This window comes from Sturnira hondurensis, unplaced genomic scaffold, assembly GCF_014824575.4.
Source record: "Sturnira hondurensis isolate 20B ecotype Veracruz unplaced genomic scaffold, ASM1482457v3 Scaffold0015596, whole genome shotgun sequence".
Classification (NCBI taxonomy): Eukaryota; Metazoa; Chordata; class Mammalia; order Chiroptera; family Phyllostomidae; genus Sturnira; species Sturnira hondurensis.
Window position 1 is genome coordinate 3,278,329 of NW_028088227.1, and position 19,549 is coordinate 3,297,877.

At 36.9% G+C, this 19,549-nt stretch overlaps 1 protein-coding gene across 2 annotated transcripts; it reads right to left on the minus strand.

Annotated features, from left to right (window-relative positions):
* Positions 1-200: 200 nt before the first annotated feature.
* Positions 201-5,568, minus strand: LRRTM4 (leucine rich repeat transmembrane neuronal 4). Of its 2 annotated transcripts, none has more exons than XM_037064946.1 (2): positions 5,311-5,568; positions 201-3,099 (listed from the first exon to the last, which is right to left on the minus strand). In XM_037064946.1, exons 1-2 carry the CDS (start codon positions 5,315-5,317, stop codon positions 1,547-1,549), a joined length of 1,560 nt encoding a protein of 519 aa, XP_036920841.1. In that variant the 5' UTR covers positions 5,318-5,568; the 3' UTR covers positions 201-1,546. The 2 variants fall into 2 exon arrangements, with proteins under 2 accessions (XP_036920841.1, XP_036920842.1); XM_037064947.1 differs by having other exon boundaries at positions 4,905-5,568.
* Between the last annotated feature and the right edge of the window lie 13,981 nt (positions 5,569-19,549).

Genomic DNA, 19,549 nt, shown 5'->3' on the forward strand with positions numbered 1-19,549 from the left:
GAAGTCTGTGAAGAATAGCTCAGTGTTGCAAATTATACTGAGTTGGAGAGTATTTCAAACTCAGTGATGTGTCTGAAAACATTTTCATTAGCATTTGCATTGAGACTATGGAAAGATTTGTGTATATATAATGTGCCGATATATATTATAATAATGGGCTAATATAGATATATTTATTAGCACATTATATTAGCACATTATATTTTGCAACTGTTATAACTAATATTAAAAAGAGCAAAGTCTTTAAATATTCATCAAATTTTGTTTTGGAAAAGCGATCATCTAAAATTGAACACTAAGACAACACAGTGCCAGGACTGACGTTCTCTCCATCCACTAGCTCCTTCCCGTAGCGAGGCCCTGGCAGTCACTGCCTTTGCACTTTTCGATCAAGTTTACCAAGAAAAGAATAATTTGCATCCTGTTTTACCTATTGATGAGTTGAAATCTGTGACTATTTTCCTATTCGTAAATATATTCACATAAATGGTCTTCAAATTAATGAGTGAGACACTGGCTCCAAACAATTTTTTGTGCAGATGAAAATATTATAACATGAAATGCCTTCCTTTAAGGCTGATATCACAGAAAAGCTAACACCCAGAACTCAAATCTCTCTCTTTTTATTTATACACATTTCCATCACTTACTTTTGGATAAGTGTAACAAGAATAAACGTCATTTCTTTGGGGGATGACAGCGACACTGACGGTCCCTGTCCTGCCTGTCATCATATCATTGCTAAATCATCCACGACATCATGACCTATTTTAGTTTCCAGGAACACAGCCCAAAAATGAAATTTAAGGTTCATTCGGATTACATACAAATAGCCAGCACTTAAGAAAACCTTTGAAAAGTGATCAATGTCCAATAATTTTTTTAAATGAACAGGAAAAAGGAAAAAAGAAAAGAAAGAAAAAAGGAAGGGAGATAGACATCTTCAAAAGCCTAATACAAGTACACAGTAGGCCTCTTTGACATTCTCTATGCTGGTATAATAACTACATGGCAAGTAACATGGAAACAGTTATCCTTGTGAGACCCCTGTTGCATGCTTTAGTTAAAACTAAAAATTTACAACAAAATCAACCATTGGGTAAATTGCTCTTTGGTTTAAATCTTTGTTACATCCTGGACTTTGGGTAAAATCACTTTGTTTTGCTATTCAGCTAGTCCCTCCTTCTTTACTCCATCACAAAAGTCAAGCAACAAGAACCAGGCATAAATTTTAGAATGAGTTTTGTTCATGTGTATGTGTGTGAAGTCCAACCCCTGTATACAAACTTAAAAAGAAAGGATGTTGTAACAGAGTGCTTTATTCCAACTTAATCTCATCCTTGAATGAACTTCCTTCAAATTTCAACCATAAAAAAAAAAGCAGTCAATTTCCTGGTGGTTGTAATTTAATTAAGTAACCTTTCACACTGAGCAAAACCCAAAAGCAAAGGGTCATTAATCTTTCTAGTGATTAGAGACACCTAGAGCGCTTCAAACATTTACCTCTCCTTCCCCGAAGTAGAAATGCTTTTAGGAGGATCATGGTTCATACCTCGCATTCCCTGGAGCCAGAGATGGTATATGTGCAGGGCCCAGATCCATTAACGGATATATCCATGGTCTCAGAGTTTGTAGGCTTGTAGTCCACGTAATACTCCTGTAAAGGGGAATTCATTTGTCTTTCAGACTCTCTGGTCTTTTTCCGCCGTCTCTTCATAATAGAGTGCTGTTGAAGTTGCTTCATGCTGGCTGGGTAGCGCTTCCAAGACACATAGATAACCAAGAGGATCATGGCCACCGAGAGGAAGAGAGCCACGCTCCCTGCAATAATTTTATGAAATGAAACATGCTCATACTCTTGCTCTGTGCCAGGAATCTGAAACCCTGGGGAGGGGCTTGATGTTTCAAGGGCGGGGTGGGTGGGGTCAGATTTAGAGACTGTAGGTTTAAGAATAACCAGAGGCTTCTGGGGAGTTTGGGGCACCAGGTAGGATTTTTCTGTGTTGACCACCTGGACTTCAGAGCAGATATTATATGTCTCCACTGCATCACTAACCTTTTCACCCTGGATATGCTTAGGTCCTGCACATATCATGGTGCTTTCCTTATTTCCCTTGAAATTCTTAAGCCAATAAAACAGAGGACAAATACTCCGACTGCATTCCCACATATTTCCAGACAAAGTAATGGATATTAATGATATCCATGCATTGACAGTTTCCTGTGAGATGTTGGTGAGCTTGTTGGAATCCAAATTCAATTTTTGTAAATTAGGCAGACATTTAAATGTACCCGGCTCAATTCCTTGGATGTCATTCCCTGATAAATCCAAGTTGTGCAAGGAACTCCAAGTCCATGTCAAGCCTTGGCTAATGGAGCGAATCCTGTTCCACTGCAAGTAAATTGAGCGGAGGTTGAAGAGACGTGGAAAATGCGCAAAATTGATCTTGGAAAACTGATTGTGCTCCAGGTGGAGTTCCTTTAACTTCAAGAGGCCAGCAAAAGCATTTCGGGACAAGCTCCGAAGACGATTGTAACCCAAATCCAGGAAGTCAAGATTTCGACAGTCTTGAAAAACTCTTATTGGCACAGTCTTTAATGAGTTGGATCTCAAGTGCAAAATGATGAGTTTCCGAAGACCTTTAAATTGCTCTGATTGCAATGTCTGAAGCTTATTGTAGGAGAGGTCCAGATTGCGGAGATTGGGAACTGGATGGAAGGTTTTATTGTGCAGATAGGTAATTTTGTTGGAGCTTAGAATTAATTCTTTCAGTCTACGAATGCCTTGAAATGCATCTTCATCCACTGAGCTAATGTAATTATGGTCAAGATAAAGCCATATAAGCTGGTTAAGGCCGGCAAACTGATTGGATTTGAGTTTCTGAATGCTGTTGAATCGTAACGATAAGCCTTGTGATCCTCCAGAAATGTTCTCTGGGATATCTGCGAAAGCATGAGACTCACAATACACAATTTTGCCATCACATCTGCAGTTCTTTGGGCAAGCTCTCTGAGCCCCTGATAGCATAACAAGCAGCAGTGTAGAAAGTAGCGCTAGCACCATGCGCATGCCTCTCAGCTGCGTAATTAAACGGAAACCTACAATGTTAAAAAGACAAACGCACATTGTAAAGCTATTGATACAAATCACCACCGGTTTACTAATATCAGGAACATTTCATCTGCTGTTGTAACGGGACAGTATTTAACAACAACAACGTGTTTGACATTTAAAGCTTGCTTGTCCTCTTGTGCTGCGTGTTTTCTATCTGGGTTTCATTCTCTCTTTGATTTTCAAACCGCCAGTGTCGGAACGGAGAGCAAAGCTTTCCTGAGTTTCCGGAGTTCAGGTAAACATCAGCACTGCAAAGCACAGAGCCTGTCTTAGCACTTAATGCCGACATTTTAATAACAATAGTATTTGGCTAGACACGCCGTTGAACACAGGCACCAAGAGAAGGATTACTAAGTCTTCTGGTAATGGCATAAATGTGACTTTGTAAACCCCCGTACTAGTGCATCTTTCCTAGTTGAGCACACAGGCTGTGATTGGCAAAGGAGCTTCAGTCAGCTGTCAAGGTAACCCAGGTTTGCCCTGCCTAAAAGTGCGTCCTTATTGTATAATAGAAACACAGTTATGAGCTCTGAAAAAAATGGCATTGGAACTAGCATAGGCAGCCAATTAAGCACAGTATGAAGACTAATTACAGTCAAGGTACTCTCACCACTCAGGAAGAGCTGACTTCTGTGGCTCACTTGCCCAGGGATACACACCGATCAAGAACCCTGACACCTGGTAACTCGAAACGCTCCAAAGTTAAGATCCTCGGATTCTTATTCAATATTTCATAAGATACAAAATACCTTGCGTAGTATTAATTGTACTGTTATTTTTAACATAGATGCTATTGCAAATGTAGGCTATAAAAAAGTAGAGAAACCAAACTAGCATTCCCCTCCCCCTCACCCCAACCTGCTCAAATTTCTCACTGACTTTTCTTTCCCTACCTCCATTAACTTCTGAAAACCGGCAAAGTTGTAACGCATTGGCACTTAGGCTGCAATTCCAAGTCACGGTATCTTAAGGGACTTCTTTCCTCTGTCAACAGATTTATTAATTCTTAGTGGTAGGGGGAAAAAAACTACTGTGTGCTGCGGTTTCTCTCCTAAATATTCATAATTTTAACTGAGAGGCAAATCAGCCAAACCTCTAAATAAATAAATAAATAAATAAATAACAAATAAATAAATAACTCTCTTTTACTCAACCAGTTAAATCTTTTTTTTCCCCCCCCCGTTTGAAACCCGATCTTGCCCTGTCCTCTTGCCAGCTACAGACTCATTGAAATACATTCCAGCTCTCCCAGACAGGAGGAAGGGGGGTGGGGAAAGCCAGTCACACTTGAAAAAATAAGACGGGCAAATGACTGCTGAAAATTCGAAGCTGCGTTCAGGATACAGCTTCAAAGATAAAACAAGCCCTTGTGCGACCTCTGATAGAGTAACGACCCCACCCCTCCACAAACGTTGTAAAGTGTTAACAATCTTCCCGACAGCGACCTGAAATGCACGCATGGTAATATTATCAAGAAATAGAAGCAAACACGGTATTTATCTCATGCCCAATTCCTAAGCTGTGGATACGCATACAGAAGAGACAGTCTTAAAGATATTTCTCTCGAGTCTAAGTCCGTGTTATGCATTTACGAATTTAAAGGAAAAACAACTACAAACAGGAAAATGATCTAAAAAATGCAATAGCAACTATACGGAGTCAACTGGCAAACTCAAGGGCTGCTGCTTTTTGCCTGTTTCCCTGTCTTTTATCAGCTAAAGCCACGACCGAGGATAGGAAGCCAAGAGGATCAGCTTTGCTAACAAGGAAACAACAAAAGTTCACTTACCCATCCTTTGTCATCCAAAAACGGCTCCCCCCTCTCAGCTTTCTTCTTATTTGGTCTCTCGCGCTGAAACCACCACCACCTTCATGACACAGTGCGGTTGTCATTCACACCATTCTGATCTCGTATGTGAGCTAGTAGCCCCATACAAACTTCCCCGGAGAGGACAGGCAAAAAATATATATATACATATATGAAGAAAAATCAGCATGGGTGGGATGGGGGGCAGGGAGAAGGAAGCCCTGGGGGGTGAGGGAGGGCTCCTAGGCTCTGTGGACCATTGTGTAATTCACCAGAGACCCATCAGCAGTAATTGGCAATCAGTGCAAAAGAGCTACAGCCCCATCTCGAAGGTAACCAACTTCTCTATAAAAAGAGGGGGGGAAAAAGAAGAAAATCTTCAGAATACCTGGCATTCCTTATTGTGCTGGCTTTTGCCATTCCCAGATAAAGCAATTCATCCTCTGGATTTCAGTTCTTGAAGCAAGTAGGCCTCCTGTGCTGTATGAGACCCCAGTTTAAAGGCTATGCAGGCTAGGTTTATCCATTTAGTTAGCTGGTCAGGTTTAAAGTGTTGTGTAGCTGTGCTGAGAGGCAGCCCTTGTCTAATTCAGAAGGCTTTCCAGAGACTGATGATGCTCAGAGCTTGTTGGTGCTAATGCTTGAGTTTGTGATACACTGAGTGCCCTCCGCTGGAGAAAACAGATTGCACATTAAAGACGGGAACAAGTGAGCCTGTCAGTGGTGTGCAGCCTTCCCTCTCTCAGAAATGGAAATTAAAGGCACAGGATCACTTTTTTTTTCTCTCCAATAATATATATTATGGAAGGTTTATGCCAAGAAGTACCATTCTGTGATATCAATATTAAGTAGAACACTGCTTCTCTAAGTATAACACATTTAGTAATTTTTAAAAGTTGCCTTGACCTGATGTATTTATTTATTTATTTTTATTTATTTATGCATGCATGCATGCTACACATGGACATATCGCAGGGAATTCATTACCTTTTTTCAACAACAGAAATAATTTGAGTTGTATTTTTGTTGCTGTTTGTATGTTTTATTCATTTACATTTTTCAAACAAGCCATGGAAAAGCAATCTTATTCAAGGGAAAAATGGTAATTGTATTACCTTTAAAGACAGTTACAATGACAAACCTTAGGTCTAATTTGTAAATTCCCAACTTATGATAATAAAATAAATCCTGAAATTTTGTGCATTGTATTAAATATTCTAGATCACTACTTTCCAAAACTGTACATTGTTAGTCTAAAAACAGTTACCCGTAGTACTGTATTACCAAGTATGCAGTCATAATGTGCATTTCTAGGAAAAAACCTGGATGTTCTATGTCATTGTCATATTTCTCTAAAAAGTGCAGAATATCCTCAACACTAGGAGAGATGAAATGGTGAAATACCTAGAAACACATTTTTTAAAAATATTCTTTTTCTGAAACTGTACTGAACTTTGAAAAAAATAACATTACACTTCCATTTGGTTTCTCATCTTTACTTGTTTATTTCATAATCCTCTGGCAAATAATATTTGGAACAATCAAGAAGAATGAATGAATGTTACACAGAGAAAGACTGTTGGATAAGTTTGCTAACCTAATTTAGCAAGTGTGAGAAGTTTAAATGGATTTAACATAAGCAACTAGAATTACTGTGAATCACTGAAAATGAGTATTTTTTTCTTGGTTTTAGACAACCTGACAAAACATTTCTATGTTAGGGGGTGCTTATCTTTTGCATAGCAAATAGAATTTGACCCAGATTTAATAGTAGACAGTGACAGGCAATCGTCCAATTTCTGGTATTTCTCAAGGAACAAAAAGGAATATATTCCTTTCCTATTAACTGATACTTGAATTTCTATTTTAGGAATGTTTGCCTTTGGCTTAAGTATTAACACCTATTAAAATGCAAATGTACACCAAAAGAGGCAATATTATTGGGTTAGTGAAAGGGATATGCCTATCTAGAAAATAAATAAAAATAAATGCAATTTGTTCACAGTAGTGTAGTTTACAAAGAAACAAAAACCCCACTCAAATATTCAATGAAAGGGGATTATTAGTTCAGGAAAAAATGATACATTTATGAAATAGAATGCACCCTGCCATTAAAATTAAAATTAAAATGGTTTGTACTTCCCCAGAGGAAAGGATGACCACAATAGATTATGTAAGGAGGGGTGGGGCTGAGAACACACATGAAAGAGAGTCTATCTCTTTTTTTACTTGCATTGGGCCAAAATAATATATACAAAGCATGTTTTACTGGGATATAGATTTTGGGTGTATTTCACTTCATTTTAATGACATTTTTGTCTATGTACAGTTTCAAAATTTTAAATATGATGAATATATGGTACATGTGTGTGCTAAACACATATAAACACATGTGCATGTGTATAAATTTTCCTTTGTTTAAAAGGGAAATATGAGAAGAGCTTTTGATGGTGGATTGAAAAAAATCTCATGATGTTACTCATATTTATGATGTAATAACCTGCAAAAATGTAAGTTTTGTTTGAAGTACTGAAAGCTAATAGATGCTGTATGACAAAGTCATCACTAGATCCTATGCAGAATTTGCAAAGAGGACTGTCACAGATCAGTTACACATACACAGAAAAAAATCAGTTACAGATCTGTTGAACAAACTGTGAGAATGTAAGAGAGTCAAGAGATTTGAGATAGAAAAAGGATATTGTGAGAAGATCCCTTTGGAAAGAGTCTTCACATAAACAAGCACGGATGCCCTCACCCTTCATCCAAGGGAAGGTTTTAGAGGGAAGGGGGATGTCAACTACCCAGTGTAACTCTAATGAAAGGGACTTCTACAGACTACTTGAACTTGGTGTGTGTTTCCAGCAGTGAGCCCAGTACAATAGAATCTAACTCCTGTCTGGGAAATCCCACAGATAAGAAGAAATGAGTTTATCAGAGCAAAAAAAGATAACTTGGGTTGAGATTGGCTTTTGGATTTTATTTGGCTTTTATTTGCTGGGCTTGTGGATAAAAACATGAACAACTGTTTTCCATGGAAGAAAGTAGAGCTATGAAGGAGAGAGAGTTAGCTTGGAGTTGTTTGAAATCCTGGTAAGACTCCCTAGAAAATGAGTCTATAGAAGTACACTGTCCGAACAGACAGACAAAAAAAAAAAAAAGAACCAATCAAGTTTGCACAAACAGCAGATAGATGTCAAAAAAAAAAAAAATGTGTCATCCACATCCTGTGAATTGGCCCATTATTTCTAAAGGAAAATATCAATGCACCCATAAGAAAGAAAAATACCTTTGACATCTTCTAGGCTCAGAGATCTCAAATCTTTTTACAAGAGTACTAGATTTACATCCATGAAGTTTCCTGGAAAGGTCAGAAATGGCTGTGAGTAAGTGCGGGAGGAGGTAAGCAAGAATGAGAAAAGCTGATTACGTTTCCAAAGGCAGCAAATGGCTTCCTTGCAATTGGCCCCTACTACATCTGAACAGGGGGAGAAAGGTTTAGCTTTATACGAGATATGAGGAATTCATACATAATATAATAAATATAATACTTTTATTTACTGATTTCAGAAACTAAGAATTAAAGATAAAATAGAATTTTTTGTTACCTCAAAGCATTTACTGATCTCACCTGATAACTCAAAATCGACCATGGTAGAAGTATTTTACATCACAGAAATCAAAAGCTAAAAATTAATAATACAGATTAAACTTAAAAGTGTGTTGTATCTGTGGCTATTTATAATAGGCACAAAAATTTAGAAATATGTTTCCAGTACTTGAAAACTATTATCTGATTGAGTAGAAAACTCACTCATGTCATTAATAAACAAACAAAATTTCAATATGTCTAAGTTATTTTACTTTCATCTTACTCATTAATGTAAGCAAAGAAATACCAGATAGTGTTCATGTTTGAATAATACTCAGAGAGCCAGTCGTTAAACATTTACCTGTACACCATGGTACCTAGTGGGTCCATATATTTATTGCTCCAAAAGTGAACTAGTCTGAACACATAAATGAACTTGTCTGATGACCTGATTTCAATGAATAAATCAAGTAATCAACTGATTGCTATATTACAATCATTTTCACTTTCTATACCCTCAATACTTCCTTTCTTTCCTAAAATATTATTTGTTTTCCACAATTAAAAATAAAAATCAGTGTGTCAGTTAAAAAATTTAAATGTTCAACTTAAAAAATATCAACTCAAATTGAATAAAAATAAATGGAAAGTTACTTTAGTTCCTGGAAATGAACATTCAGATATAAATTGATTCAGAAATTAAAAGTGTAATTTATAACCAGTTTTTTTTTAATCCAATTCTCAGGCCTTGTAACCATTGTAACTCTGGTTTCAAAATAACTCCAGTAGCTCTAGCTCCAAGTATTATTATGATTTAAGAATTAATGGAGCCTTTTTTTTTCTACCCCTGAATAATTTTCTGGTCCACAGGATTGAGTCCCTGAGTAGTTTACACACAAACCACGCATTCTGCCCCTGGATGGGTCCTGGGATATAGCTTCTAAAAAAAACAAAACACACAAAAAAACCCTCACATATTGAAAGTGGGAAAAATAAATGTGTGTAAGTCTCCCAAAGTCATCAGTAAAAAGTTGCTGCCCTACCAAGGCAAACCTTGCATCTAGGTGGGGACCATGTAACTAATTCTCACCATGGCAGAATTGACATGTATCACTGACAGATTAAAATGAGCAAGAAAGAGGGTTTTTTTCACTTTCCTCTGACTAGACCTCAGGACTTTAAGGTCCTGTTTAGATGTTGGATAAATGGGGATTATTTAAATTAGCAGTATAAATGGGATGAGGGGTAATGATGGATATTGGAAGGAAAAAATATAAACCAATAAAATAAATACACAAACCAACCAAATATACAAATGATAATAACAATTAAAACACAAAAACAAAACAAATAACAAAACATAATTGTGCCCCAACGAATTTTTTATGTTCTTGCTCTACCCTAGCATCCAGACATCACAGTACCTATGCTCTTCTTTATTCTCAGTATGTAAAGCTCTTCCCACCCAGATTTACCAAATATTCCTAAACCTTCTAACTTCAGTTTAAATGGTAGAAAAGCAAAATTAACATTGTTCCTGCTCTCTCCTACACATACTAACACACACTCAAGGAGAGAGATAGAAAGAGAGACAGAACCACCACACATGTGCATTCTTAAAAATAATTTACTCTTTTCCTGATTGGTGTAGGTCAGTGGATGGAGTGTGGGCCTGTGAACCAAAGGGTAATGGTTCAATTCCCAGTCAGGGCACATGCCTGGGTTGCAGGCCAGGTCCCCAGAAGAGGGTGCATGAGAGGCAACCACACATTGATGTTTCTTTCCCTCTTTCTCCTTCCCTTCTCCTCTTTCTAAAAATAAATAAGTAAACCCCTTTAAAAATAATAATAATAATAATTTACTCTTCAAGACACATTTTAGTTATGCATATAAGCCAATTTTAACATGAAGAGGAACCTCAAATCATATTTATCAAAATAAGTAACATTTTATCCTCTTTTCATTTACCTCTAGTGACTTAAAAGTACATTATGTTTGATACTAGTAATAATTACAAATATATTAAAAATTTAACAGAAAGTAATATTTTATTATATGCATTCAGCTGAGTTTAGAAATCTTGATGTCTACACTTAACATCTTTAATCCCAATGTGCATATTAATTAAATTAAGACAATGTTCAAATCCTTAATATAGTCCCAGTAAATTCAGTGTCACATTTTATTAACCAGTGAACTGAATTATCAAATAAGAACAATAAATTGACAATCTATGATGGGATATTAATACATAGATAGTAATTTTGTCAAATGTAATAAAATGGGGCTGGGGTAGGTGTAAGTTAGACAGCAAATCAATAAAAAATAAAAATAAATATGTAATTAATGGATTATAAAGGTTAGTAAATGAAAGAACAAAAAGATGTCATGAAACACAATTATGGGAGATAATTTATATTGGAGAATTGGGAAAAATCTTTAAAAATAATATTTTAATGGTTTGCAAGTAAAATGCTCTCATGCATTAGTGCAATTAAGCAATCTTACCAAGTTGGTGAGGCTAAAACTGTAATTACAATGAACTAGATTAAAATGAAGGAGGAAGAAGCAAATATAATGAAAAAATAATTAAAAAATAGTTTTGCTAAAGGTAAATGCTTGACTTACTTGAATAAATAATGGAAAAAAACAAACAATAGAAACAGACTCATCAATGATTCCATATTGAAGACACAGAATCAGATATAACTGTTGTTGCAATAATTAAAAGATCACACCATGGGATTTCATCAGATAAATAGAGTTTATAAACAAGAATCAGATCTAAATGATAAACATAAGAGAATAATTGAAATAATTTAAATTAATATCTCTATAGATAGACTTAAATGGAAATTGGGCAGACCTGAACAGAAAATTATTTGTTGGGGTAGATAAAACAACAAAATATCAAATTTAGTTTAGGGGCTTTCATGAATACCCCTACATACTTTTCCTCACCATACACTATAAAAGAAGGCCATATCACTAAACTGAAACTACTATTAACAAAGCAATACTCACCCTGATGTATTTAAATTTACCTATTTTATTTAATAGTGAGCTATTGTCTATTTCATTGACTTCGCAGTATATATAGTTGAAGGACACTGATATAAATATACAGATATAGAAACTAAAATTAAGATAAACAGCCTTTTCAAAATGTCACAAATAGTTAATATTAGAGCTAGGAACATAACTCAAAGCCATGCAATGACAGCGTGTTGCTGATAGGAGATTTTGGCGATTGTAGTTCGAGTGGCGACATCCACTGGCAATTCTGTTACCAACAGGTAAATCCTGGCTCAATAACATAGTTGTCTGTCTTCAAAGTCTGTTATTTTCACAAACTTTGAGGTGAAGTAAGAAACTACAAAAAAGATTGACAAATTCTGATATATAAAAAACATACAACTTCAGTTCATGAAAAGAATTTTAAAAAAATGAGAGCAATAAATCAAGGATTGTTCCTGTGTACTATTTTAAAATACTTAATATAGATGGGGTAATAAGTTATAGAAATTTCAGACTGGAAAATACACAAAATATGTATAGGAAAAGAAATAGTAGTTAAAAAGCACACACTAACTGTGTTGTCAGATACTACATTTTTCTATTGTAATGCACATGTTTTCATGCTTGCATCATTTTCTGTCATGGAGGGGCGGCACCATAAAGTAAAATAGAAGGATAGTTTGAGGGTTACTAAAGTATATAAAGGCTTATTAATGCTACTATAATATCACTGGTAAGATTTATTTTTAGATAGTTTTACATATACTTTTTAATAGTAAAGATATATATTTAGTAAAGCTTTAGTACTTTTAGTAAGCAAGTATCTCTGTGTAACTGGATATAAAAAATTAAATTAACTAGTCCTAACTTAAGTTCCTTATTTATATAATAGAATAAAATTATATCATTTGTATTTATTGTTTTGAGTATTAAATATATATGCATATCTCCTTATTAATATCCACATGTTAATAAGGCTATACATACATTTACATTTAATTATGCTTATTGTTTACCCTGATACTTTTAATAATATTCAACTCAGTTTGTCTGCATATACATTGTACTTTTCACTATCAGCTTTTTTCTTAAAAGAAAAAACAAGCTCATATATATATATGGGCACCTGTGTATGGTCTGGGCTCAACTATAAATTAGCAAAATGACCTCACTACTATCACAATTTCTGTAAACATTTTCCCTATCACCTCTAAATGAGGGCATTGTTTTGTTTTAGGTGCTAACAGTGTCTGAGTACTGGCATGCTGACTGAACTATAGAAAACAAGTAATAGGCTATAAATATCAGGAAAATTCAAGGGAGTACAGTCATGCAGTGTATAAGGATGTTCCAGTCATTAATGGACTACATACACAACGGTGGTACCATAGTGCAACTATTCAGCCCAAAATTCCACATGCCTAGTGAAGTCTCAGCCATCACTGGATTGCAGCCATCACTGTTTTGCACTGGTTTCAGCCTATTGACAGTAATACTATGAGCTGGAAATGTTCAGGGACACTCACTGGAGTCCCAGTGAGCTTCCCACACATATCTCCCCTTTCCAAACCAGTGTTATAGTCGGACTGATCCTTATTATGATTGCAAGACACCTTTAAGTAATAGCCATTAGGTAACACTGAAGAAAATAAAAGTCTATTACTTACGGGTCCTGGAGCCTAGAAGTCCTGTGTGGGGGCACACAGAGAGATAAAACAGATGAGGGGTAGAGAGAGGGACCTGGAGTTTTTTTTAGTGGGATCATATGTGGGGGCCTAGGGTTTAAACTCACTCTTCCTTGATGAGTTTAAAAGATAAGAGAGAAACATTGGAAGACTAGGAGTAACAAGTAGTCCAAATGGTCAGTTACATTTAAATCAACCAAAATCTGTAACAAAGGATCCTCAGTGGGAGGAAGGTAGCCTGGCTTGTACATCACCCATTGGTGTTTATTCCAGATAGCTTTCCTTAAATTGTATGCCTCGGAAATGGATGTCTCTTTGAAATGGATGTCTCCACAATTGCAGCTTAAATCATACATTTGCATTACAAAACAAAGAGCCAACTGCCAGGTCTTACACTACAATTACTTAGGAGCTTGTGTCCGTGCCAGTGTAAATAAACCTACTGTGCTACCAGTCCTATAAATGTATAGCAGAAAACTGTACTTGAAAAACAACAAAAAATTGTAATAATAAAAAAATAAAAATAAAATGTTTAAAATGATACTAATGACCTTATATACAACTTTGAACCAGCTTGATATTGAAGGTCTTCATAGACCATTTACAGAAAAGCTACATTTTATGCATATTGTTGTGTACATGGAATATTTTCTAAGACAAATCTTGTACTGGGCAACAAATCAAGTCCCGATAAATTTTAAAAATATCAAATTATATCTATTATGTTCTCTGACTCCAGTTATAAGGACCTTCAAATCTAGAATCAAGAAAACAAACCAGAAACAACATAAGTAATTGGAGATTAACTAACATTTTTTAAACAACCAATAAATTAAAGATACTAACAAAAAACACAGAATCTGCTTTGAGACACATGGAAATAGAAAAACAGCTTAACCAAATCTAAGACAGAGTGAAAACATTTATAGAAGAAAATTTATACATTTCAGGATTACCTCAATGGAAGGAAATACGAAAAACCCATTTGAAATTATTCTTGAAGAAACCAGAGAAAATAATGAACAATTCATGTAGAAGTATAAATAGAACATATATCAGAGCACAAATAAATACAATTGGGATACAATGAAACTAAGTGCTAATTCTTTGGATAAAGGTTTAAAATTTACAAGCTTGTAAAAAAAAGGTATAGCACAGACAATTACAGTAGTGGGCTATATACCTTGTAGGTTTGGTAAGTGCACTTTGTGATGTTCATAGAACTAAAAAACTTGCCTAAAGATGCATTTCTCAGAAGGTATCCCAGTTACTAAGTGACATAACTATATTTGGTCATCTTGCTTTCTTATAAACCTTGACAAAATTAGACCTATCATGGACTATTCTACCAACCACTAAAAAATCCCTCATTCATCTGATGCACTATATTAAACAATAATGAGAATGTCTGAGAATATCATTTTAATGAAGTACATAGAAGACATTAAATGTCCACCTGCCCAGATTAAAGCCTTTTATAAATGAATTCATGACTTCACAATTAGCCTTTTGGACATCTATTTCTAAACAAAGGAAGTCTTTCAACTGAAAAAAAATTAAACATTTCTCAAATGTAAATTGACAAAAGAAAAGCTATCTCAAATGTAAGTTCTCTCTGTTTGTAACAATATAGAGCCCAACTAGGTGAAAAAAAAAAACCCCTTAAATGTTGATTTTATATGTAACGGTTTGTAGCAACTTCAGCATTAGTATTGCATTTATTCAAGAATGTGAGATATGTAAGTTTCTGTTACAAGGTCCCCAGATGACTTGATTAACTCTCACCTGAAGCAGACAGCATGAAGTTAACAGTGAAAATAGCAAAGGAACAAATGAGCATGCCTCAGCAGTGTAGAGTGGATTCCACTCCCTTCTGCTAGAGAGTAAATAAGGCAACGAGAACTTAGGTGCTTGTCACTGCAGTTTCTACACCTTCCTGGTTTAATGAGTTTAATGATCAACAGATAATTAGAATGCAATTAACAACTATCTAGATATTATCCTGAAACACGCGTCCAGTCAGAAAATACTTCTACACTAGAAACAAAGATTTCTTATACATGCATGTTTGTGTACACACACCAACACCTAACCCTTCCCTACACACAAATAGTTTGTTTTTTACTTATTTTTACTCGCTACAAATTACTTCCCATGAAAACAGTTTTTTAAGCACGTTTTCCAAAAACAATGTTACATCTAACTTATTTGTAATTTACTATTGTAGTAATGAAAAAACACCAAAGAAACTCAATGTCACTGGAAATTAGTAGAGGAAGTTGAAAGGGTCTGCCATGGTCTGGTGGGATTCTTGAGTATTAGTTCTATCTGAATACAAGCTAATGAATATGACTTTGGTCTAGTTATATAAACACTCAGGGTGTTGGTTTTTTTACATCTGTATATGGCCTTATAAAATTTACTGTATATTCTATAGGTATTGGTGAAAATGAATGGGTCCTAGAAACTCCTCTAGGCTAACCAAAACATATTTCTGGGGAACAGGAACTGCACTTCGAATGTAATGGAGAGGATTTATTTCAGCTGGTGGTGTTCCCTAATCAGAGGGCAAGCCAAATACACTGCCCACTCACTGCAGCATGTGGACAAAAAAGGGGCCACAGTCTAACCCTGACAAGCTCAGGGGAAACCTGCATGATGGTCTTACAGACTCGGAGACTGGAAGTAACCACATAGGATGGTCTGAAATGAACACTTCCTAACTAAAAGGGAGTTGTGGCTAGTAGCCACGTCCTAGGGCGGTATCTTCCCTGACAAAAGTCAATCTTTATCTTCACTGAGCCTGTCTATTGCCTTTTGACATCTATGATAATATACCTTTGGAACGTCAGAGTAATACCCTTTTTCCTTCAGGGCACAATTTCTTACCTGAACAGGAGACCACAGAACCTCTCATTATTATCTTATTCTCCCTCGCACCACCTCTTTGTGCTGTCAGTGTTCATTGCTAACTATCTATACCAACCAGCGTAAAAGAAGTGTGTGTCTCTCCATTCCACTTTTCACCCATTCTCAGAGATTTGCCCACTTTGCTTTCTTCCCCCTCCCTAATTCATCACCAATGGATTTCATGAGATCGCCTTACATATTCCCCTTTGATTACAATGTATGCAATACATGTGAAAACTGCCATTTTTCAGACCATTTCCTCAGTTTTTGAAATTTTGCCTCCTGACATTTGTCATCAGTTTGGCTGAAATAAATGAATGAAAGTTATCTACAGGTTTGGATGTTTCTTATGTTGACAAGCAATAGGACATGAGAGCTTGTTTCAGAAGGCAAATGGATTGGGGGGATGTCTGCTCTACACCTCAACACAGAAGTTAGAGAGTCCCACAGCCATCTACTCAGACATGAAACTCTAGGGTTCATCAGCAGTGCAGCTGGCAAAGGGGGGTATGCAAGGGCAGCCTTCCACTTGTCTTTGACAGGCTACATTATCACACATCAGAATTACTGGCAATCATCATAATGAAATTAAGCAACATCTATTTAACCCTTACTTTGTGCCAGTTACTCCTCCAAATAGCCTATTTTTTTTGTTCAAACATATACTCTGGGGATTGTTACTATTTTCATTTTAGAGAGGAGGAAACAGAAATACATTTGAAGATAAATTTCTCAAGATTGTATAACTATTACCACTCAGTGTTAGAATCCATGCACTTGGACTCCAAAGCTAGGTCTTTAGCCTCTAGGCTAGGCCAGTGCAAGCTATTCTACACCAGTTGCCCCCGAAAGTGCGGGGGATCATAAGCAGAAGTTATAAGCCCCCATCAGTGTAGCAGGTAGGTTCAGTCCTGCCTAGGTTGATTTTTACACTAAACTATAGCTATGTGGCTAATGGCTAATCTGTAGAGCTAAACTAGGAAATGAATGCACTCTGAGCCAAGTGTGGAGCTATACAACTTCTGGGCATCTCTCCTCTGACAACTTTGTGTGGGCTGAGGTCCTCTGCAAGAGGACAATGAGGGGTATTGGACTGCTTCCAAGAAGGAGTGGCCTAATTTAAGGTCGGATGGAGGGTGGGTCATTCACATGAAAACTGAACTGAAAGCTGGAATACACACCGATGGGAGGCTGGTGCTCTGAGGAAGGCCAGGCCTCTCATCACGCATTTTTTAAAAACCAAGTAATCTACCGAAGGCCAAATCAGAACACTTGGAAGATTCTTTCTTTTGTTCTCTAACGTATAATCCTCTCTCCAGCCACATATTTTACAAATGCAATCCGCAGGCGACACAATAAACTAGGACAGGCAAGAGCATATATTCCATGAAGGACCAGTTACTAAATGTCTACTCTTTGCTTTGTATAGTATTAAAACTGAGAGATCCAATAGCTATGACACACACACTCAAACTCACTTTTTTGAATTTCTAAAATTCATGCCTATATTTTAAAAGGTAGATTAAAATAATACTTTAAAAATATACAAGAGTTAAAGTAATTAAATGAGGAGGCCATCAGACTGGTGTGGCTCTAACTCACAGTAGCCTACGGAAGCAAAGTGAAACCTAAGCCAGAATTAACGCTGTTGAATCCACGAAAATGAACCTTGAGGACGATCAATCTCAGCCAGCCAGACTTCCCCAAATAAGGCAATCTTAAGTGATTGTTTTCATATCTTCTCCATAAAACCTTGGCATCTGCTGGGGAAGCTCCATTTCTGCTTTGGGGATGGCCAATTTGAATACATTGAAATTGAAATAAACTCCTAAAAATGTTAGCGCGCCTTCGTTTTTATTTTAACCCAATGTGTGACAAAGGAGTGTGGAAAAACTAAGTACTGAAAGTGTAGAACATGAATATGGGGAATGACTCCTGTAGCCCACGCAGCTTTTGACAGATTACAGACCTGTAAGTCTGGAAGCCATTTGCCTGTCAGCAGACGTGTCAGCAAAATTTTTGTACTTCAGGTTTTCTTAGCCTGCATAGCAATTCCTCACTTACTCTGTCTTCTTAGGTCAAATTGTCTGTGAGTTACCCACAATACATAAAATATGTCTGACCTTTAATTCGTTCAATTGTTATTCAATATTAACTCTTAATTTGAGTCATGAGAAGTTTTTTGCTTCGTAGTGGATTTTTATATCGATGCAGACACATCATCAAAACTAGATATCATACTGTTACAGAACCAGCCCGCAGTGTTCTGGAACACCTGTGGGGTTTGATGGCCTGCCACCAAGAAGCATGACTCCCAATGCAAGAGTCTGGTGAAAAAAGAAAGGGGTTGTTTATTTAAAAGGTTATACAGATTTAGAATAGTGGCAGATTTCTGCCATGAAGTCATGGTCCCTTTAAAAACACCCCCAAATGCACAATTCTACCTCTCTCTGCCAAACCAGGGCAGTTTCAGAATATGCTTCTCAGAGGTACCATCTTTGAGAAAAGCAGAAGTCCGCAGCTAAGCATTCCCGGTCACAGTTAAGCTACAAGCATCTCTCACATCTGAGTGGCCTGGCAGGTCCCCCTCAGCAGCAGCAGCTCTGCTGCTGGAAGTCTCCAGGAAGAATTCCCCACCTCGGGGCAGGCTCACAGACCTTCAGACCTCCCAGCAGACCTCCTCTCTCCCTCTCTCTCTCTCTCTGCAGAGCTTGTAGCTCCCTCCTTCTGACCTTCAGCCCACCCTAATTTAAATGTTTGCCTGGATACTTCCTATGGATCCAGTCCTTCCTATGATAAGTTAGTGTCTGACATTTTTGTCTTGTCAGCTTCCCATTGTCTTGGACCCACTTTCAGCTGCCAGCTTTAGTCAGGTAGGAGTTCCCAGTGACACAGGGGCATCCAGGGGGTGGGGTGGTGGTATAGGTATGGCCATCATACCACCACCCCACCCCCCCCCACCTCCCCACCCCCCACTATGGCAGGAGTACCTGAACGTTCTCACAGTCACGTACACAATTCTACCTGGGCAGCAACCCTCTTTCCTTCAGGAAGGTAGGGCTATTAATTTTCCTTTTGTTAGGCGAACTATCTTAGAAGCCTTATATTCTACTCTGTGAGCACCATTCCTACCCCACATCCTGCCTGAAGGCAGGACTTCAAGGGTATTCTCCTGTTATCAGGGTATTCATGCTCTGTACCCAAATACTATATGTTATACATAGCAATGTGTTTTTATTGTTATGTGGGAGCTAAACAAATACAAATACCTTTCCTCCTTCCTAAGTTCTTCTGGCTAGGCTAATTGTTAAATTAACAGAGACAGATTAATAGGATAAAATCACATTTGAATACATGTGCTTGAGTACATTCTCGTGCTTGACAAAAGCATGAGAATTCCTTTGCAATTGCAAATGCAATGA